The sequence below is a fragment of the Herpailurus yagouaroundi genome, unplaced genomic scaffold (assembly GCF_014898765.1).
Source record: "Herpailurus yagouaroundi ecotype Mexico unplaced genomic scaffold, PumYag 139, whole genome shotgun sequence".
NCBI lineage: Eukaryota > Metazoa > Chordata > Mammalia > Carnivora > Felidae > Herpailurus > Herpailurus yagouaroundi.
The window spans coordinates 794,271-815,954 of NW_024412394.1; the positions used below are offsets into that span (position 1 = coordinate 794,271).

The following is a 21,684-nucleotide window of genomic DNA, read 5'->3' on the forward strand; positions in this document are numbered from 1 at the left end:
CGGGTGGGTGGATGGATGGATGTATGTATTAGTGGGTAGTTGGATGGATGGGTAGATGGATAGATGAGTGGGTGGGTAGATGGATGGTTGGATGGATGGATGGATGGATGGATGGATGTATAATTGGGTAGTTGGATGGATGGGTGGATGGATGGATGGATGGATAAGTGGGTAGTTGGATGGATGGGTAGATGGATAGATGAGTGGGTGGGTAGATGGATGGATGAGTAAGTGGGTGGATGGATGTCCTCCAGAGATTCAGGATTAATCACAGCTGTGGCTTAAGAGATTTTAGGCCCCAGGATAGGCCAAAAGGGAGGGTATGGAATGGGGCCTGACTGAGGTTGAGAAGGTGCAAGGTTCATTGTCCTGTCTTTGAGACCAAAGGATGGTCCTCCTAGTTTGGTGTCTCATAAGCTTTTCCCATTTGTCCATTTGTCCATCTGTCTCTAGGCTCTCTCTGTCTCTGTTTGTATCCTGCTTATTTTTCTGACTCTATCTTTTCTGCTCTGCTCTCTCTGTCTCTCACTTCCTCCCTCTCTGAGTTTCTCTGACTTTGTGTCTCTCTTGGTCCTTTTCCCTTGCCTTCCTACACTGCCCACTGTCCCTTAGGTCTGGGCAGCAGTGTCTCACTCAGGGCTTTCATAGGATTTATATCTGCAGTGTGCAACAGCCCAGACTGGAGGCAGACCCCCTACAAGACAGCTCCAGCCCCGTGAAGTGAGGGGTGGGGGGTGGGAGGGTCAGGGAGCTGGATGTGTCTCTGTGCTTCTTCTGGGGTCTCCCCATCCCCACCCCAAAAGACCTTGCCTTTTAACAGCGGTGCCAGGAAAGGGAAAGACTTGATGGTGGGGGGGGGGGGCGGTTGACAGCGATGGAGAGGTTTTTTTGGAGGTCTCCCCAGTGCCCTGGAATCCCCTGCCCTGAGGGAGGCACGCCTGGGGAGATGGTCTCTTCTGTCCCGCTGATGGAGCTGCCTTGTCCCTCAGGTTGGTGGATGACCGCTGTGTGGTGGAGCCCGCGGCAGGGGACCTGGACAACCCCCCTAAGAAGTTCCGAGGTAAGACCTCCGCTCTCGCCGCCAGCCTCCCTCCCAGGCTGCTGAGTCTTGGCCCTGGGACAGAACTCACTCAACTCCATCCAGCCCCAACGGGCCGGGTTAGGCCAGGAGCTGCCCTGCAGCCCTCCTACCACTCTCTGCGGAACCCCCATCAGGCTGTGCTGCTGCTACCTCGGCCCAGACAGCTTCTGCCTTCATTTCCGGGGGGCCACACCCCGCTTCTCAGGGGCACACCCGCATCTGGCTGGGAGCCGTTCTCCCCCGAACTCCCCACCGGCCACAAGGCCTTCTTTGTTTGCATGACTGGGCATTTTCTGAGGGAGCAGGGGAGGGGAAGAGAATTTCCCCGGGCTTTAGGAGGCCCAGGGTGAGAGCCCTTCTGGGTGCCGCAGTCTCCTTATCCTCGTGGTGAGGGGATTGGAGCCAGTGATCTCTGGGTCCCCGCTCCTGACCCTGGCGGTGTCCCCAGGCCCGGGCCTTGTGGAGGACTCCCGCCCGAGGGGAGCTTGTGGAACCCAGACCTCGCTCTGCTGAGTGACCTTGGCAAGGGCCTTTGCTCTCGGGGCCTCTGTGTCCTCTGTGGTCAGTGGGCTCCTCAGCCCCGCCCCACAAGGCCCAAGGGCGCTGAGAGAATGAAATGACACCCTGCTGTCACGGTGCCCAGCCAGGGTAAAGTGTTATTGTTGTGATTACCTGTGAGGCTGAGACCGACAATCAGACAGATCCTGGGTGTGGTGGGCAGGGTGGGAGCAGGTAGGAACACGCCGGGCTGCTGCCGCCTGGTCTGCCCACGTGGCTGCTCCTCTGGGGAGAGATTAGCTGGGATTGTGCTCGAGGGGGATGCTGGGAGGCGAGCGGGGTTTAAGATAATCCTGAGGCATCCTTGACCGTCTGTCTGCCCGGGCCTTGCCCATCCATTGAAGGGTGGAGGAGATGGAGGGGGACCCTCCCAGCTGGAAGAAGGGCCCCACACCTGTTGTCGTGCTTCTGCTTGTACTGGGGGCCTCTGAGTGGGGGCTGAGTCTGGGGGTCTTAGGCCAGGAAGTGCCCTGGTATGTGGGAACTGCCTCTGGCACTGGACATTCCTCACCACCGTAGACTCTGCTCTGCGGAGTCTGGCCCCGCTGCCTCTCTCACCTCATCCCCCACCCCTTGCCCCCCTCTCATTCCCTCCAGCCACACCGCCTCCCCGCTGTTCCTCATATTTATCAGCCAAGCTCCCCCCCCCCCCCACCTTTGTACTTGCTGTTCCTCTGCTTGGAAGGTTCTTACTCCGCATATTCACCTGGCTTGTGCTTCAGGTCTCATATCCTTGGTGGGGCATTCGTTGACCACCCAGTATCAAATTGCACCCCTCATCTCCCTTCCCTGCTTTCCTTTTCTCTACAGTGTGAATCTGATGCCCCACGCATTCTAGTTATGTGTTTATCGTCTGTGGAGCTAGAATGTCAGCTCCGCCAGGGCAGGGATCTCTGGTTGTTTTGTTCTCTGTTCTGGCTGCAGCGTCTGCCACATAGCGCGTGCCTGGTACACATCTGAGGAATAAATGCAGGCATCAGCCCCTCCTCAGGCTTCCTCCCGCCCCTGCTGCCTCTCTCAGGCCTGGCTGCTCCTGTTGCTGTGACCCGTCCAAAGTCCCTAGGTTGAACCCAACCTCGAAAGCATTGAGCCTGGGCTTTGGGGGTTTCAGGGTGCTGGTGCGGGCCCCCTGCTTGGAGGCCCAGCTCTGACCATGCCTGCCCCTCGGTCCTGAAGGTTGAGAGTGGGTAGTGATGGAGCCTGGGCCTTTCCTGGAGCCAGAAGTAGGAGAGCTTTGGAGCGGCTCATGGAGGGGCGGATTTCTACTCTAGCTGGGGGATTTAGGTAAATTCTTGGGAGGAAGTTAGTAAGGGTGAGGGTCCCCAGGGTGGGCTGTGCCAGGGCAGGGAGGGCACTGGAACAAAGAGGGAAGGTGTGCACAGTCAGCTTTGTGGTGTGACAGGTGGTGGCAGGCAGGTGGGTGTGGCCGAGGAAGATTTGCTCTAGAGTTCAGTGGACAGAGTCTGGGGCCAATTTTTGGCAACAAAAAAACCCACTACTCCCTCCTTTCTTTTCCTCTCCGTTTTCCCAAAGCCTGTGAGTGGGGCCCTCCCCAAGATCTGGGGGTTGCCCTGTGGTCCCTGTGGCCTCACTGCGCCCAGCCAGCTCAGAGAGGGGGAAGGGGGGACTCAGCCTCCAGCTTCTTCCGTGCCCTCTCTGCCCCAGGTCCTGGCCCGGGGTGTCTTGATGAGGCAGGCAGAGGCCCCTCTGAGCTCCCTGTGGCCCCATTTGAACCTGAGAAGAGCCGACCTCTGAGACAGAACCAGGTCTCTGTGCACCCCATAGCTGGCAGGTAGTTGGGAGTGTGAGAACTTGGACAAGAGACATGGCCTCCCACGACTTCAGTTTTGAGACTAACGCCCAGAGAAGAGGAAAGCATAGCTTGGCCTCAAACCTGGGAGTCCTAGTTCTCATTGTTCCACATCCCTCCTGTAAACACCCTGTAAGGCACTGGAAGGAGGTCCCCAGCAAGGGTGTGGGGGCCATGGCAGGCATGTTAGAAGTTGGCTAGATGTCATCAGAGATGGCCGCTTCCTGAGGCCCCACAAGTGCAGTCACAGCATCCTGGGTGGGCCCAACCGTTGCTGGGAACTCTGGTTTCTCCCTCTCTCCCCCAAAAGCTTGGTTATCCTCACATGCTGACCCTGGAGGCCTCCAGGCCGGGCTGGCAAAGCCCAGTGAAGCTCCCGACCAGCCTCCACCAGTCCCTCATAGGCTTCCAGTTTGTGGTTTCAGCTCTAGCCATCTTCTGAGGCCATTCCAAGCCCTAACACGTTCTGGGAATTCTTTCCAGACTCTGCAGGGCCCTGGAAGGCCCAGGTTGCTGGTGCCCCAATGTGTAGGGCACCCCATGCCAGCCCACCCTCCCTGACCTTTGCTTTGCCGTAGGGGTCTTGGGGTTATGGCTGCTCTGAGTCTCACACTGCTGACTGGGCCTGGGGTCTGAGCAGTTCTCTCCTGTGAGCCCTTTTTCTATCTCCATTTCCACTTGGGGGCACGGGGAGACCCGGTACAGGGCTTGGGGAGCTCTTGTCTCCCAGTCTACCTTAGGGAAGCTCAGAGCCCACATACCTAGCTATGGCAACCCCAGGAATGTATGTAGTGGCCACTTACCCACTTACCCACCCAGACTGGGGGGAGCCCATGCAGGGGAGAGGCTGATGAAGTGACCTCCCCGTGCTTATATGGCTGGGGGCCCCCCACCTCCCCCAAGGCTATGCCTCTGCTCTCCCTGTCCCACCTTCCAAGCCCAGTTTATTGTTATTTTTGTTATTATTAAGACATATTTCAACTCTACACAAAAGTCAAGAGAGCTCTATCAGATCCTTCTTGCCACGTTTATTTCAGACCTTGTCATTTTTAAAGCATCTTATGCCTGTAGCTGAAGCCCTTTGGGTTTTTCCCCTGATCCCTTTCCCCTCCCTCTCTCTCCAGAGGCAAACACTCATCAGAAATTGGTGTGTACCATTCAGGAGCCTGTTTTTATACTTTTGCTATTAATACGTAGGGCTGTATTCATGAACCATACAGGGTACGATTTCCCATTTTTATAACCCCGTGTATTAAAATCTTTCCGCACATTTTTAATTCAGCATGGTTTTTGAGGTTTCTCCATGTTGACACATTTGGCTTTAGTTCATCTGGTTAATTGCTATGTAATATTCCATCGGGTGAATAAACTGCAATCCACTTATCGGTTCTCCTGTTGATAGACATTTAGCTCATTTCCGGCTTTTGGCAGCTGCCGGCCATGCTGCGGCGGGCACTGCCATACCCGTCTCCTGGGGCTCATGTGCAGCAGTGTCTTGGGTGTGTCCCGAGGTGGGGGACACCTGGTGCAAGGGAGCTCTTCTGAGCCTTCCTGCAGGGCTGTGCATGCTCCCCCCCCCCCCCCCCGCCGGACTAGGGGTGCGTCCCCCCTTGCTTCCACCCCCCCCCACCTCGCTGCACTTGGTTCTGTGCCACTAAATTTCTTCCAGCCTGCTGGGTGTGAAATGGCATTTCACTACGGTTTTAATTTGCGTTCCTCTGACTACCAATGAGATGGAGCATCTTTTCATATGTTTATTGGCCACTTAAAATTTTGTTCTTATTCCCTCCCCCCCATTTTATAAAAGTAATGCGAATACAGGCTCCAGGTTCAAGATGAAAGCAACATTGCCCCCCCACCTCACCCTCACTCACCTTCTGCCCCCTTTTCTGGGGGCAACGGTATAGAAAAACAGACTAGGAAATTATTCATATATGAAAACATCAAAACATTGTACAAATAGGCATAGAGAGTCTACTCCCACCCGCCTTCTCCCCCTGCTTCGCTCCTCTAGTGTGGTCCCTTCAGGGGATCACTTTCCTGAGCTCCTTATGCATCCTCCAGGGTTCCTTTGTCAAATACAAACATATACACTCCTCGGATTTCCCCCCTTTTCTTACATAAAAGTAGCATTCTGTATACACTATTCTGTTTTTTTGTTTTTACTTTACAAATCTTACTATGGATCCTACTGGGGACCTTTTCATATTAGTATATAGAAACCTTGAAATGTCTCTGTTTTTTTGTTTCACTTAGAAACTCATTTTTGGGTGCCTGGGTGACTCGGTTGAGTGTCTGAATTTTGATTTCGGCTCAGATCGTTCATGATCCCAGGGCTGTGAGATCGAGCCCTGTGTCGGGCTCCGAGCTAGATGTAGAGTCTGCTGAAGATTCTTTCTCATGCTCTCTCTGCTCCTCCCCCACTTGTGCTTGCGTGTGTGTGCGTGTGTGTGCACGCGTGTGCACACGTGCCACACACACACTCTCAAAAGAAACAAACAAACAAAACAAAAACCAACTCATTTTTGTTCTGTATCCTCGACAACTGTGTGAAAATAGTGTTTCTACTACTTACATACATTTTTTTAACGTTTATTTATTTTTTTGAGACAGAGAGAGACAGAGCATGAACGGGGAAGGGTCAGAGAGAGGGAGACACAGAATCTGAAACCGGCTCCAGGCTCTGAGCTGTCAGCACAGAGCCTGACGCGGGGCTTGAACTCACGGACCGTGAGATCATGACCTGAGCCGAAGTCGGACGCTTAACCGACTGAGCCACCCAGGCGCCCCTACTTACATAGTTTTAAACGTTAAAAAAAGTATTTATTTTTACATCGTGGTAAAGATCCATAGCATAAAGTTCCCCATCTTTAGCCATTTTTAAGTGTACAGTTAAGTGTCATTAAGCACATTCTCACTGTTATGCATCCATCACCACCTTCCGGCCTCAGAACTCTTTTCTTCCCAGAAAACTGAAAGTCTAACCTGTTAAATAATCACCACCACCAGCCGTTCTCCACCGCCACCCCCCCCCCCACACCGTGCTGCTTTCCAACTCTGTAAATTTGACTGTTTGAAGTACCCACATGAGCGGAATTGCCCAGTATTTGCCCTTTTGTGACTGGCTTCTTTCACTTAGCATAATGGCCTCATGGTTTATGCACATGTGGCGTGTAGCGTGTGTCCGAAGTTCTGACCTCTGTCTCTTACACCTGCAGAGCATTCCATTATGCGGCTCTGTTGGGAAGTATTTAACCAATCCCCTCCGATGGACACTTGGGCTATCCCTAATCTCCAGCTTTCCCGCCAGTGCTGCAGCGAAGACCCCTGTCCCTTGTCATTTTGTGCAAACGCAGGTGTGCTCTTGGAAGGCTGGACCAGTGGCGAGGCTGCTGAGTCGGGGGCAAGGGCATCTGGGCTGCTGATCGAGTCTGCCAGCTGCCCCCACTGGGTTGTACCACGTTATGCCTCCTCAGCCACTTCGGAAGGCAGTCCCTTTGAACTCTTCGATGTTTCCCCTGTCGCTCCCAGGTCTTTCAATGTTCTGCTTATTCTAGGAGAGTTTAGCTCCCCTGGGCCGCTCGTCCACTTCCTCTGCCCTATCCTCCTGAGGGCAGCCTGTCGCGATTCTCCACTGTCACCTTCATAAACCTGATGATCATGGTTCCGCCTTCATTTCTCGGCCACCAGCAACCCCAGCGCTGACCCCCGCCCCCTCCCTCCTCTGCCAGGCTCACTTTCAGTTTTACATCAAGGCTGAATGACCTTGCCTTCTCTTCTGTACACACCCATGGAGTCTTCCGTGTTTTGTTCGACAGGTTGAGTCTAAACGTTGACAATAATTAAAAGCAGATGTTTACGTGATTTACACGGGGCTTAGATGTTATTGTGACTGTAGAACTTTATTCCCTGTGCTGTGTTTGCATCTCGAGTTGTCTGCACTGGTGCTTTTCAACCTGGTGGGAACAGGAGGACTATTTGGGGTTGGCGTGCCTTTACAAATGCATATCCCCAGGCCTCGCCCCAACCTGCTGAATCTACAGGGGACCTGGGAGTTTGTATTTAAAAAAATTTGTTTTAATGTTTACTATTTTGAGAGAGAGAGAGAGAGAGAGAGAGAGAGAGAGAGTATGGGCAGGGGAGGGGCAGAGAGAGGGAGAGAGAGAATCCCAAGCAGGCTCCACCCTGGCAGCGCAGAGTCTGACGCAGGGCTCGAACTCACAGACCGCGAGATCATGACCTGAGCCCAAACCCGGAGTCAGATGCCTAACTGACTGAGCCACCCAGGCGCCCCAAAGGAGTTTGTATTTTTTAAGCTCCTCCAGTGGCAGTGGCTTTTGGAGTGTTACATACCTTAGTTTCAGGGAAGGTCACTTGACTTTGTTTACTAGGTGAACATCCTCTTGTCTGCAGCCTCACAGGCAGTGGTGCCCCCTCTGCCGCGAGCATGTGTCCCCCAGCACACGCAGCCCTTACTGTTGGAAACCTGCCCGGACCCAGACTTATCTCTTGGCCTTTGAGGCTGCAGCTCCCGTGTGAGCCTGGACTCCCCGCTCCCATCCCACTCTTCCTCCTCACTGCCCTTCTGCCCTGTGGTTTGGTGAGAAGAAGCGTTCTGGCCTCTTCTGGGGTTCTGACAGGGCTGCCTCTGGGCAAGAAAGCACAGCATTGTAAAAGCATGGAGGTGTGCAGAGAGGTGGGCCACAAATATTTTAGAGGACTCAAGTCATTTATTCATTCAACAAGCATCTTCTGACGTGTATTACAGGCAAGGCTCTAAGGGACCATCTGTGTGAGAGAAAAAGGCACATTTGACAAGTTCTAGGTAGTCAGTTTCCAAGACAGAGATGAAAGAGTTGGGAGCAGGGAGGGATCAGTGCTGGCTTCCTCCCACTCCTGGGATGCTCCAGGGCAGTGTGCTTCATTCAGCCATGGGCTCTGACTCAGTAGTGGGCTGTGAAGTCCCTTCAATGGGACTCAACCATCCTTTAAAGAATTGGATAGAATTGAATTCGAATGCGTCTTAGAATGCATGGTAGTAAGAGTTGTTAATGTCTCATTAATTCTTCCTTCGGCCCTGCCTAAGCTCCTGTTCCCCTGTTAAATACTTAAGTGAGTTTTAAGTGTGGTTGTTGAAGCTTTTTTATTTCTAGAGATTCTATCTGGTTCTTTCTCAGCCTGTGGTGTTACTTTGTACAGTTTCCCCTTCTAAGGATCCCTTAGGCTTTTGTGGATTTAGGCAGGGTAGGTGTAACTGTTCTACGGATGCCTGTGTTTGAAGTCTCTTCAACATCTGTTTCTACTGTCTGTTTTGTGGGTTGGTTCTCTCTCATCACATCTAGTTCCCAAGAGTTCCTGGTTGTTTTTCACTGTACACTGGATATTGCATTTGAAAAATTTGGTACGGAGTGCCTCGGTGGCTCAGTCGGTTGAGCATCCAACTTCGGCTCTGGTTTGAGCCCCATGTCAGGCTCTGTGCTGGCAGCTCAGAGCCTGGAGCCTGCTTTGGATTCTGTGTGTCCCTCTCTCTCTCTGCCCCTCCCCCATGTGCGCTCTGTTTCTCTTTCTCTTGAAAATAAATAAACGCTTAAAAAAATTGAAAGATTTGGTATGAGTCGTTGTGAACCAGGAGGAAGTTACCTTCCTCCAGAGAGGGTGTGCATATCCTGTTACTGGACTCCTGGGGCTCCACCCATCCAAGACCGCCTAAAGCCAGGCACGAATTTTGGGTTTCTTGCACCATCCAAGGGATTCCAACAGGGCTCTCATTGCTGGAAGGAGCTCTTTTCACCTGGGGTGTAGCCCTTTGGGGTCTTAGCTTCCTGAGTGGAGGGTCGCCTGTTAGACTCCCACCTTCCATGGGCCTGGGCTTGGATTTCTGTCCCTGTCACCTGATGGAGTCATCCAAATAAAAGCCTGTGTTTTCTGGAATCAGCAAATATCCTCAGGGCAAAAGTAGCTTGGGTGTTTCTGTATCTCTGAACTTCCCTTTGATCTTCTGTTCGGGCCAAATAATTCTTCACTGTTTTTTCAGTTCTTTAAGAAGTCTTTTTTTCAACGTTTATTTATTTTTGGGACAGAGAGAGACAGAGCATGAACGGGGGAGGGGCAGAGAGAGAGGGAGACACAGAATCGGAAACAGGCTCCAGGCTCCGAGCCATCAGCCCAGAGCCCGACGCGGGGCTCGAACTCACGGACCGCAAGATCGTGACCTGGCTGAAGTCGGACGCTCAACCGACTGCGCCACCCAGGCGCCCCCAGGTCGGGCTCTGGGCTGATGGCTCGGAGCCTGGAGCCTGTTTCCGATTCTGTGTCTCCCTCTCTCTCTGCCCCTCCCCCGTTCATGCTCTGTCTCTCTCTGTCCCAAAAATAAATAAACGTTAAAAAAATTTTTTTTGAAAGAAGTCTTAAAATAATATCCATTTGAAAAACCTGGTTGCTTTAGTTGTTTTCTAGTTGGGTTGGTCCAAAAGACATGATAATGACGGTTCTCAGCCCTGCCCTGTCACAGCCTGCCCCTATTACCAAGGACAGAAGTCCCCATGTGGTTTCACAAAGTGGTGATCCAAGAATGTATTTCGTAGGCGAGTCAGTTCAGAAAGGCTTGAGCCCCTCTGCTGTAGGGCGACCCAGGGCAGCATCTGTCTTTCCTTCTGTTCTCTGTTCTGGATTGGGAGTGGGAGGGGGTGGTGGGGAGACCAGGGAGCTCATGACCGCCAAGACCTGTGGGCTCCAGGCTCACTCAGATTCCTGGCCCTGGCCCTCCTGTCTCAGTTTGCCCGACCCCAAGTGTGACTGGCTGCTGTCACTTCACCTCCTCCTCCGGCACTGTCTTGCCCTTCCCTCCACTTGAGTGCCCCATCCCTTTCCTCCCTTCTAGGCTATAGATTCAGGCCCCACCTCATCCACGTGAGGGACTCATTTCTAGATTCCTGTGTTCACCTGGCAGATATTCTCTGAGACCTGACCCGGTGCTGGAGACACGGGGAAGGACACGTGGCCCTGCCAGCCTGCAGATGAGCCTGTCAGATCCAGAACCCCCTTTATTTTTTTTTATTTTTTATTTATTTTTTATTTTTTATTTAAAAAAAAAATTTTTTTTTTCAACGTTTTATTTTTGCGACAGACAGAGACAGAGCATGAACGGGGGAGGAGCAGAGAGAGAGGGAGACACAGAATCGGAAACAGGCTCCAGGCTCTGAGCCATCAGCCCAGAGCCTGACGCGGGGCTCGAACTCCCGGACCGCGAGAACATGACCTGGCTGAAGTCAGACGCTTAACCGACTGCGCCACCCAGGCGCCCCCAGAACCCCCTTTAATATTATTAAGTGGAATTCAAAAATAATACAATCTATGAATGTCTATATTTATGTAACATAAAATGGGGGGGGGTCCAGGGCCCGGATCTGACTGAGCTTGGAGCTGGGGGGAGGGCGCGAGGCCAGTCTAATGCCTTAAGCGTGATAAAAAAGAGACATAAAAGGAAAACAATTTATAATATAGTAGTATATGTTTTAGAAGTCGATGTTGGGCACAACTAGAAGACCCAAGGAAGCAGTCAGAGCTTGCCTGTGAATCATGAAGACGGCAGCCACAAACGCAGGCATCTGGCACGGCTATGAGCGTGATGCATTCTCTGAAACAGCAAAAAGCTCCTGGTCAAGTTTGAGCAACACAAAGAACAACACAAATTCCCTCAGTTTCGAAACGAGTCGCATTCCTGAAAAATTCAGTGTTTGCTAAAAACTGTGCAACAAGTACTTTGTGTTTCTGTGGGCCACTCTGGGCCCAGAGTGCTGCCCTCAGCTGTCCACCTGCACGCGTGTGGCAGGACACTCTCGGCAGGAGTCATGCCGGACAGTCTTTATGGTGCAGGTGTCCAGCGTCCCTGTCCTGCCCACTAAATGCCAGCTGTTACCTCTATCAGGACAACCACCCTCCCATTTTCCAAAACAATTCCTGGTATGCTCCACTTCTCTGACTTCTCTTGGGCACCAGTGGCCTCTAACAAGGCAGTGCGATCGATGTGGTAACCGGGGGACCTGGGGAGCCCTGGGAGCTCCAACCCAGCCTGACGAAGCAGGAGGACTTCTGGGAGGCGGTGACACATGAGCTTCTTCTGGAGGGCTAAGCAGATCCTTGTAAAGACATACTCTCTCCGACAAACTGAGCGCTTATTTCTAGAAGTGATGCCCCCTCATGCTGGTGGTGCCAAGGTGGGCTAGGCAGGGCAGGCCTTGGCGGATCCATCTACGAATAGAATTGCCATTTTTTCCTTCCCTCTGTCTTTGACTCACTCGGTTGGTCTTCCTGATGGCACCAGGGGCCCTCTGCCTGCTCGTGGGCTAGATAGAAAATCCAGTTTTGCTTTTAGTTGCCGGGGGCTGGATGACCAGTTTGACCAGAGCAGGCACCTAGCCTTCCTTTGGAGGGTAGATGAGAGGGCTTTGAGGGGCTCTCCAGCACAGCCATCCCTGTCCTGGGCTCCATGCAGCTGGAGAGGCCCAGTACTGCAGCGTGAGAGGGGTCTTAGAGACCATAAGCCCAGAGCCTTGTCCAGGGTGTGGTTCCCTCCTGTGATGGGGCACCCACTGCCTCACAGGACAGCCTGTGCTGTTGTCAGGTGGGTCCATCCGCCTGGGCCAGCACGTCACCATGACCCAGAATCCCCGATCCCCTCCCACCACACTTTAGAATAGGATTTTTCAACTCATGCTTCCTTTTGATAAATAGAAAAATCTGATGCCCTCTCTGGAGTGGGGGCTTATGAAAATCATAAGTGTTTCATCTGCTTTCCAAAAGAAAAAGAGTAAAAATGAACCTGTTTCTGGAATTTTGATTAGGCAGGTTTTAGGTCAAGTTCCCTGGAAGCAGAGCCTATGACAGGAAGAATTATTGAAGAGGGGTCTCAGGGGAGACCTCACTGACTCAGGGCAAGGGAAGAGCCAAGCAAGGATGTGGTTTCAGGCCAAACAGAAGCGTCAGCCGGATCGTACAGGGAGCTGGGGAGTGACCAGCACTGCGGACAGTCATCTCCAGAGGCCAGACTATCCTGTGTCTGTGCCAGCTGCTCCTGGGGGTGGGGAGGGAGAGGGATGCAACTTCCCAGGCATCTGTGGGCAAGATGGCAGTGGGCCAGAGGAGGATGCAGGTATGAACTGTCAGCCACCGATGTCCACAAAAGCTGGCACAGACAGGGCATGGGGTGCGGGCCTGAGAGCCTCTGATAAATCTCCCGTGGGGAAGAGGGCCTGCGTCTGCCTCCCAGCTGGGATCCTGCTTTCACACCTGCCCCAACTTCTTCTGGGTCCTTCTTACCACTACCTCTCCATCCCAGTGGGGCAGGAGGATGGGGAGAGTGGAGGTGGAATTTGGGGGGTGGGGCTGTAGGCTGAGCCCTCCATGAACTGATCTCCCTCCCTTGGCCTGCCCCACCACAGACTGCCTCTTCAAGGTGTGTCCCATGAACCGCTACTCGGCCCAGAAGCAGTACTGGAAGGCCAAACAGACGAAGCAGGACAAGGAGAAGATCGCTGACGTGGTGCTGCTACAAAAGTTACAGGTGTGTATGCGCACAGGCATGCACCTGTGTATGTGCCTCAGGAATCCGGGTGCACACACGGGGGCCACTGCCCATCAGAGCCAAGAGGGGCCCTGTGGCTGAGTGGGAAACCCCAGGATGCAAGAGATTGGTATGTGTGGGTGTGAATGAGGTAAGAGAGAGGAAGTAGAGTGCCTTCCCAGTGATCCACTTGTCTATATGACCCTTTGTGCCAGTTAGAAGAAGGTGCTCCTTCCCCCAGGCTGGCATAGCCCTGATGCCCTGGGCACATGGCTCAGTAAGTGAAAGGTGGACTGGATTTCAGCTTCCACCCAGCCCTTCAGCTGGACGCCATAGTGCAGTGAACAACCTGTACAACTGTACCTGGAGTTACCAGTAGCCCCTGGCGACAGTGGCTCCAGGGAACCTGATTTGAAAACCAGTCTTAACCTCCTTCCTCATTTTATAGAGCTGGGTCTGGGACCATTAGAGGGGGCTGGGCAGTCCGTGCTTTCATCCTGTGAGTTTGAAGTAGGGCCTGAACGGCCCTCAGATCTCTGACTCACCTTGGGTTTGTTGGACACAGGGACAGTGCACAGTGCAGAGGCCTGGTGGTTGCTCATGGACCTCTTGGGGGCAGTGGCTCAGTTGACATCCTAGCAGTCCCCTCTGGACAGACCTCAGGGCCCAGTCCCCATGAAAAAGAGAGTACGAGGTTTTGGCTGTGGTCAGCAGCTTGGCACTCTGTTTCTGAGACCCTCCCTCAGGTCTGGTGTCCCAGCCCCTGTCCCATAGACCTTGCTTCCCTGTGTCCCCTTCCTTGAGGAGGTGGGTGTAAAATGGGGGGTGTAAAATAGCTATGAACTGGGCTGGAAAGAGGGGGCTGAGGGGGGGCTGCCTGAGGTCTGTTACAGATAACCCATCTTTCTTCCTGGGCTGGGGGCTGTCACAGGCTTCCTTGCTGCTGCGACACACGCCAAAGCTGAACCGGGGATCTGGCCTGGGTGTCGGGCATTTACATGTACACAGACACACACACACATGTGTAGTCACACTGTGGGTTTATGGGAAATCATGTGGTACACGGCCAGTTTCCCTAACAGCCACCCTTGCCCCAGCCTCCATGGTGAGGCCTGGCTGAAGGGACTGAGGAGAAGAACCGGGTAGAAGGGCCAGTGCTTTCAGGGAGTGCCAGTCTGATGGAGGAGACAGAGCCCTGTCTCTAGGACCCCCCCCAATCTGATGGAGGAGACAGTGCCTATCCTTAAGCAGCCTCCAGTCTAATGTGACAGAAGTGCCTAAAAACGTGTCCTTAATGGGAAACCAGCCAAACCCTCAAGGCCCTTGGCGTTGGATCTGTCAGAGTTGGATCTGGGCCACCAGTGAAGACAGTGGCTAGGAGCACACACAGTTTTGGGAGGGAGGATCATAGAGGAGTGGGGTGGAGGGGGATGGGAAGGAGGCGGAGGAAGTAGCACCAGGCGCGTCTGTCAGGTTTTTGGGCTGGGGGAGGGGTCCCGTGATGGGGGCATCAGGAATCGGCTGAGTTGGGGGTAGTGAGGCACAGCTTAGGTTGTCTGCTGGCAGTGTCAGACGGCACAGGGAGTTCAAGGGCCTGCTGGCATGCCTCCTCCAGATGGGGTGAGGGGGCAGGGGATCGGGGTTCGGGTCCCTGGGCTGCAGGCTGTCTGACCTCAGGCTGCCCCTCTGCATTCTGAGTCTCAGTCCCTCATCACCTGCGGAGGGAATGGGCTAGATGGCCTCTGGGGGGGGGGCCCCCCCTGGGTCCCGCCCCCGCCCCCCCGCCCGCGCCCCCCCCCCCGCGGGTGGGGGGGGATGTGGCCCTCCAGGAGCCGGCTTCCGAGCCTGCGTTCCACCTCTGCGTGTGTCTGTGCAGCACGCAGCCCAGATGGAGCAGAAGCAGAATGACACGGAGAACAAGAAGGTGCACGGGGACGTCGTGAAGTATGGCAGTGTCATCCAGGTGAGACCCACCTGCATCCCCCCCTGAAGAGGCTGGGCTGGCGTTGGGGAGAGGGGTGCCAGCTGACATGCCCTCTGGGGCGTGTCCCTGTGACTGCATATCTGCTTCTGGGTGTGCCTGTTTCTGTGTGGCCTGAGTAGCTGTGTCCGTGGGTGTGTTTCCAGCACAGTGGTCACCGGCCGCTGGAGCCTTATGGTCTGAGTTCAAATCTTGGCTCTGTGACCGCGGGCAAGTTACTTAACTTCCCGGTGCCTTTGTTTCCCCATCTGCAAAATCAGGCCAATGATATTACTTCCCTTTTGGTAGTTGGAAGGTTACGGGAATGAATACATGGGAAGGATTCAGAAATGCTAGCTGTTTTTGTGTTCACCTAGGCTCCTGACAGTGTGTGTGTGTGTATGTGTGTGTGTCACACACTCATGTGTGCGTGAGTGACTGCACGTGTCTCAATTCGTGTGTTTATGTCTGTGTATCTGACACTGTATGTGTGTCCAGCTGTGACCAAGGTCCAGTGGGCCGCCCAGAGTCCCCGTCCTCGATGGGCTGGCCCCCTGGGGCCCGGTGACCTCACTTGCACCCTGCCTGCCCCCAGCTCCTGCACATGAAGAGCAACAAGTACTTGACAGTGAACAAGCGGCTGCCAGCCCTGCTGGAGAAGAATGCCATGCGGGTGACACTGGATGCAACAGGCAACGAGGGCTCCTGGCTCTTCATCCAGCCCTTCTGGAAGCTGCGGAGCAACGGGGACAATGTAAGGACAGGGCCCGGCTGGAGGGGCCTGGTGGGAGGTGCGGGCCGCAGCACCAGAGGGGCTTCGACAGGGTCTTTGATGTGGGGACTGGATGAGGTCGTGCCCGTTTCTCAGAGGGGCAGACTGAGACCAGGGAGAGGCCTGGAGGCCTGGCCCTTCCCACCTTCACCCTGTTCCGCCTGTCCCCATAGGTGGTGGTGGGGGACAAGGTGATCCTGAATCCTGTCAACGCCGGGCAGCCTCTGCATGCCAGCAATTATGAGCTTAGTGACAACGCTGGCTGCAAGGAGGTGAGTGAGGTGGTGGGGCCAGCCCGCAGTGGAAGGGCGTCTGAACATCCTTGAGGGCACAGAAGGGCCCCTCCCCACCATGGTCTTTTCCTCCACTCCCACCTGGCCAGCTGGGTGAGCTGGATCTCTATGTCTGCCCCATTCTTTGCCCCACAGGCTGGCAGCCCCAGGGCAGTTGGCTGGGGCCTGGGGGCCCTGGCTTCGAGAAGACACCTCCTCTCTGTGCTCTGATGGGAGCTGGGCTGGTCCTCCCCCCACCCCCTCACCGGGCCTCTCATGCCCCACTCTCCAACCGCTGGCGGTCCACCTGGCATCAGGGTTCTCTCTGCCCTTCCCCAGGTCAACTCTGTGAACTGCAACACCAGCTGGAAGATCAACCTGTTCATGCAGTTCCGAGACCACCTGGAGGAGGTGTTGAAAGGGGTAAGGACTGGGAGCCCACTGCCCACTGCCACCTGCCTGCCGGCTGCCCAGACCGGCCCTGAAGGTCCCCCTTTCTGCTTTCCCTCACCTACCCTTACCCAGCCCTGCTCTCTGTCAGGCCCTCCCCTCCGTCCCCCCCCCCCCCCCCCGCCACCACCCACCAGACCACCCCACCCCATCTTTTGTTTCTAGCCTCCCAGCCTCAGTCTCCATCTTTTCTGGATCCTTGCGAGCCTCGAATTTTCCTCTTGCTAAGAGTGTGTCAGTGGATAGGGGTCCCCATTCCCTCATCTTGGAGAGCCAGATCCTTTGAGCACTCTGTTTCCTCCCCCACGCCTGCTCCATGGATCCAAGCCAGGTGCACTGCCCTTTGCCCTATGCCCTCTTGGGCAACGGCCTGAGGCTGCTGAGTCAGGGCCTGTGCCCCGATTCCAGACAGGCTTGGAGGGCACACAGTACTGCTGGGAAACACTGCGGCAACAACTTAGGGAGGGACCAGAGCAAGGGGGAAAGAGGGCTGGAGACACCATTAGACAAGCCCTGAAAACCAGGCATCCAGAGGTTCAAGTGGGGCTTCAGGGGATGGAACCAGCCTACTGGGGTGTGGGTTCTATGTGGAGGGGCAGTTGGGAGGGGCAGATATGGGGGTAGCAAAGAGGGTGGGGCTCCTCAGCTAGGGGAGTTGGCAGGCATCTGACCATGATATCTGTTAAAGGGACAGGGGACAGGCCCGAGAGCAGCCCCCTAAGGAGGCTGCCCTGTGTTCCCTGCATCTTCCCCTGCATAGAAGCCTACAGTGGCTCCCTTGACCCTCCGTTCCCAGCCAGGCTGCTCTATCAGACTTTCCTGCCCCCCTCAGGCTGCCTCAGCCTATCACTCTCCCTCTCCCGTCTCCCAGGCTCTTTCCAGTTCACCCACGCTCTGTTCAAATGCCTTTCTGTCTCTCCCTGAAGCCTGCGCGTCATCCACATATCAGTCAAGCCTCAGCCTGTGTGCCACCTTCTCCCAGAAGCCTTCTCCGATTACACATTCCAGCCCCCAATCTGTGTGGCACTGAGAAAATGAAGCACCATCATCAGGTCGAACCCCGTGGTGCTGCCTGGACTGGTTTCGGTGAATCTGTCATGGCTTTGATGTTAGTGCCAGGCAACCTGGAAGTGAGATCTGAGTGTGCAAAGTCCACCCCTTTTTTTTGTTCTCAACCCTGCGCCTCATGGATACAAGGGTCACAAGATTCTGCCAAAGCAACTGACATAATCTGTGTCTAGTTACTCACTCGTGTGTTCACTCCACAGGTGTTAACTGAGAACTTTGTGTCCAGCGCAGTAGTAGGGAAGCCAGATGATGCTGTTGTTAGTGGTCGCAACTGGTGGTTGGAGTAATAGATATAATATTACTAGACGGTAATAGACGACCCGCTGGTTGTAGGTTCGCTGCCGGAGGAAGTGTGGTGGAAAGATAAGGGCTCTGGAGCTGCAGCACGGATTCATGTCCCATTTGTCACTAGCTCTGTGACCCTCGGCAGGACGCTTACCTTCTCTGTGCCTGAGCCTCTCCACCTGTAGGGTGGGGATAGCGATGTATGTACCCAGGGAGTCAGTGTGAGGAGGAGGTGAGAAAGTCCACGTGAGGTGGGCACGCAGAGGCTGGCCCGTGCTAAGCGCGCAGCGTGACTCCATTATACAAATTATAATCCTTGCAATCTCTGCAAGGAGGTCATAGTAGCCCCGTTGTACACGAGAGGAAACTGAGGCTCGGAGATGTTAGGGAACTTATCCAAGGTCACACAGCTTGTGAAGCAGAGCCAGGACCCAAAGTTGGTGTCTGTGTCCAAAGCTTCAGAGACGAATAAGCCAGCTGTTCTAGTTCCTGTGGGAGCAGAAGAAATGGGCAAGAACTACCCATGTTCGGGCAGAAAGGCCCTAGGGAGGTGCAGCCATGAGCCTAGAAGGGCCCCAGAAGGTGACATCCCTCCTGCCTTCATTGAGGGGGTGACTCGAGATTGGCCTTTTGAGGTCAGGTGGGGTTTCTAGAGATGTAAATCCGGGAAGGAGACAGTCAAGGGTGGGTTTGACATAGGAAGCTGGGGAAGGATCTGGATAAGAGCCTGTCCCGCCCCAGTCATCTGGACATCCTGGATTTGGGATCTGGGCAGAGCGCCCGGCTGAGGGGCCAGCCCCTGGCCCAGGCCACCCGCTGGTGGGACCCAGTACACATCTCACCCTCTGCTTGCTGGCTCTGGGAGGAGCCACGGGGGCCCGGCCAGCTGCTCCTGCATCTGACGCAGGTGGGGCTGGCCGTCCTGAGCCCGTGACCCACACCTACAGGGAGACGTGGTGCGGCTGTTCCATGCGGAGCAGGAGAAGTTCCTGACGTGTGACGAGTATAAGGGCAAGCTGCAGGTGTTCCTGCGCACCACGCTGCGCCAGTCCGCCACCTCGGCCACCAGCTCCAATGCCCTCTGGGAAGTGGAGGTCAGAGCTTGTGTCTTAACCAGGACCCAGCCCTGGGCTCCCCCCTTCTTCCCCCGTCCCCCTGGAGGGTAGAGCTGGGGTGGGGGTGGGGTGTCCAGGTGCCACTCACCCAGAGCTCTCCAGGCGTCCAGAGTAAACTCCTCCAGGCCTCCCCAGGGTCACCCCTCCCTGGCCAGTCCTCCTTCCTGCCTCACCCCTGCACCCCTCAGGTGGTCCACCATGACCCCTGCCGTGGAGGAGCCGGTCACTGGAATGGCCTGTATCGCTTCAAGCACCTGGCCACGGGCAACTACTTGGCTGCCGAGGTGAGTGGGGAGGGAAAGGGGGGCATCCTGGGGGCTCAGGGTGTGTGTGCGTGTGGGCACGTGTGAGCGTGTGTGCCTGTTGCACGTCTGCACACACAGACACACGTGACTGTGGACACTGGTTTATCTGCACTCTTGCATTTAACAAATACTATCAAGTAAGTGCATGAATGTATATAATTGAGTATTATATGAGTATATACGAGTATACTAATGAGTATTACTGTGCCTTTGCTATGTGCCAGGAGCTAGTCTAGGCCCTGGGGATACAACGGTGAGCCAAATCCCCAGCCCTTGTATAACTTACATTCCACATTCATGTCTGTCCAGAATATGCAGGCTGGTTATGTTGGAGCATTTGTGTGTGTGTGTGTGTGTGTGTGTGTGTGTTTTCATCTGTGGGTGTCCACAGAGAAGGGAATGAAGGGCAAGGCCTGGGGGCTCTCATTGGTGGCTTCTTCACAAGTGACTTGGGTTTAAGTGCTGTGGTGGGTGCCCCTGGGAGGGTGAGGGCTATTTTGGGGTAAACCTTGTTTTGGGGTCATGTGAGCATAGCTCAGTGTCCAATAGCCTTCCCCATCTCGTGTCTCTGTCCAGGAGAACCCCAGTTACAAAGGCGATACCTGTGAGTCCAAGGCGGCAGGAATGGTGAGGACCAAAGTAGGGCTCTGGGGCCGGGGGAAGAGGGACCACGGGAGGGTGGCCGTGAAACCCTGGGAGGTGAGCTGGAGGGAGAAGGCCTCTCAGGTGGAACCCCAGGTGGTTTCAGGGTGCCTGAGAGGAGGGAGGGGCCTCTGCCTGAGTGGGGGTCCTTACCCCAGCGTGCTCAGGGTCGTGCAGGTCGCCGGAACGCTGGGGAGAAGATCAAGTACCGCTTGGTGGCTGTGCCCCATGGCAACGACATTGCCTCCCTCTTTGAGCTGGACCCCACCACCTTGCAGAAAACTGACTCCTTTGTGCCCAGGTGAGTAGGTGCCATGTGCCTGGGGGCTGATGGGAGTCTCCAGGCTGGGCCATCCTGTCTCTGAGCTCCCTGAATCCCACACTCCTCTGTCTTCCTGAGGTCCTTTGGCCTCAGGACCTGCATGTCCCGTCCCTCTGGGGATGGAGCTCTGAGAGCTGTAGGCAGCTAACCACCAATGAATGCTTGCTGTGTGCCTGGCCCTGGGCTCTGTGCGTGTGGGTGCTGCCTCATGCAAGTTGCTTTATCAAAATGCCTTCTCTCCAGGGATCTTTATCAGCCACCTGCCCCCGTTGGTCTGCCTACTCAAGCTCAGGCTGCACGAATTTGTCCAGGGCGCACTGGGTGGGGCCGGGGCTCCCCAATCTTTAAGTTCTTCCCCCAACCCTGAGATTCTGGGCCATAACATCAAGCAACTTCCCAGGTGTCCATCAGGCTTTAGTGTTTATTAGCTGTCTGACCTCAGGCTGCTTACTCCATCACTTTGCCCTGATTTCTTGATATGTGAAGTGGGAATATCAAGTCTACCCATCAACAGGACTCATGGGAGAAGTAATTGAGTTGCTACAGGCCCCCACGATCCCTTAGCTGAAACTCTTGGGGCCAGGTGCATTTTGAGATTCAGATTGTTTTTCATTTCAGAAAGGTAATGATATTTCACAATCAGAGACAATCAGAGACAAGAGCGTTTCCGCTATGAAACACATGCGTCTTGACACTAAGTGGGATAAATAGTCTAAGTGGTTCCATTTGTCCAAATGAGTCTTGGTTCCAAGTTTACAAACAAGCCGGTTTTGGGGAGTGCGGGTGAGGCACATGGGCCTCGGTAAGGGCAGCAGGGGGCCTGGGGGCTGTTTGCTGGTCACTCTTCTCTGGCTTGGGCTCCTCGCCTGGAGGGGAGCAGTTCCCTGCCCCGTGGGTGTGGAGTCAGGTGGAGATGTGGAGCATCGGGGGTAGAGCAGACAGCCGGGACGCGATCCGAGGCCCCATCCCTGAGCCCTGACCCTGGCCCCGCCTGTAGGAACTCCTATGTCCGGCTGCGGCACCTCTGCACCAACACGTGGATCCAGAGCACCAACGTACCCATCGACATTGAGGAAGAGCGGCCCATTCGGCTCATGGTGCGAGGCGCCCAGGGCTGCGGGGCTGGGGCTGGGGCCTTAGCTCGTCCCTGGGTGCCCTGCTGACCCCTGTCCCTGCAGCTGGGCACCTGCCCCACCAAGGAGGACAAGGAAGCCTTTGCCATCGTGTCAGTTCCGGTGTCTGAGATCCGGGACCTGGACTTTGCCAACGATGCCAGCTCCATGCTGGCCAGTGCCGTGGAGAAACTCAGCGAGGGTTTCATCAGCCAGAATGACCGCAGGTGGGCTGCAGGGCGGGGTCATCGAGGTCTCCTGAGAGGCCTTGTCCTCCAAGGGTCTGCTTTTCATGGACGAAGGAGTCACAAAGCAGAAGCCGGGCAGGCGTGGCTGGGGTGGGGGAGACAGAGGTGGGGACTGGTTTCTG

General features: G+C 54.9%; 1 protein-coding gene and 1 long non-coding RNA gene across 4 annotated transcripts in view; one reads left to right on the forward strand and one right to left on the reverse strand.

The window, feature by feature from the left end:
• Window positions 1-2,207, reverse strand: part of LOC121029302 (uncharacterized) — a 3,397-nt gene extending 1,190 nt beyond the window's left edge. Inside the window, exon 1 of the long non-coding RNA XR_005789668.1 lies at window positions 1,754-2,207. This is a non-coding gene — a long non-coding RNA (uncharacterized LOC121029302). The remainder of the gene's footprint in view (window positions 1-1,753) is intronic.
• Window positions 1-21,684, forward strand: part of ITPR3 (inositol 1,4,5-trisphosphate receptor type 3) — a 67,678-nt gene that overhangs the window by 15,576 nt on the left and 30,418 nt on the right. For 2 of the 3 annotated variants that reach the window (XM_040473222.1, XM_040473220.1), the window contains exons 2-13: window positions 990-1,060; window positions 12,890-13,011; window positions 14,888-14,974; window positions 15,567-15,725; window positions 15,917-16,015; window positions 16,355-16,438; window positions 18,766-18,912; window positions 19,122-19,217; window positions 19,815-19,865; window positions 20,039-20,181; window positions 21,200-21,299; window positions 21,381-21,541. In XM_040473222.1, coding sequence (XP_040329156.1) covers window positions 990-1,060; window positions 12,890-13,011; window positions 14,888-14,974; window positions 15,567-15,725; window positions 15,917-16,015; window positions 16,355-16,438; window positions 18,766-18,912; window positions 19,122-19,217; window positions 19,815-19,865; window positions 20,039-20,181; window positions 21,200-21,299; window positions 21,381-21,541 — 1,320 coding nt within the window. The remainder of the gene's footprint in view (window positions 1-989; window positions 1,061-12,889; window positions 13,012-14,887; window positions 14,975-15,566; window positions 15,726-15,916; window positions 16,016-16,354; window positions 16,439-18,765; window positions 18,913-19,121; window positions 19,218-19,814; window positions 19,866-20,038; window positions 20,182-21,199; window positions 21,300-21,380; window positions 21,542-21,684) is intronic. The other variant, XM_040473221.1, reaches the window with a different exon arrangement.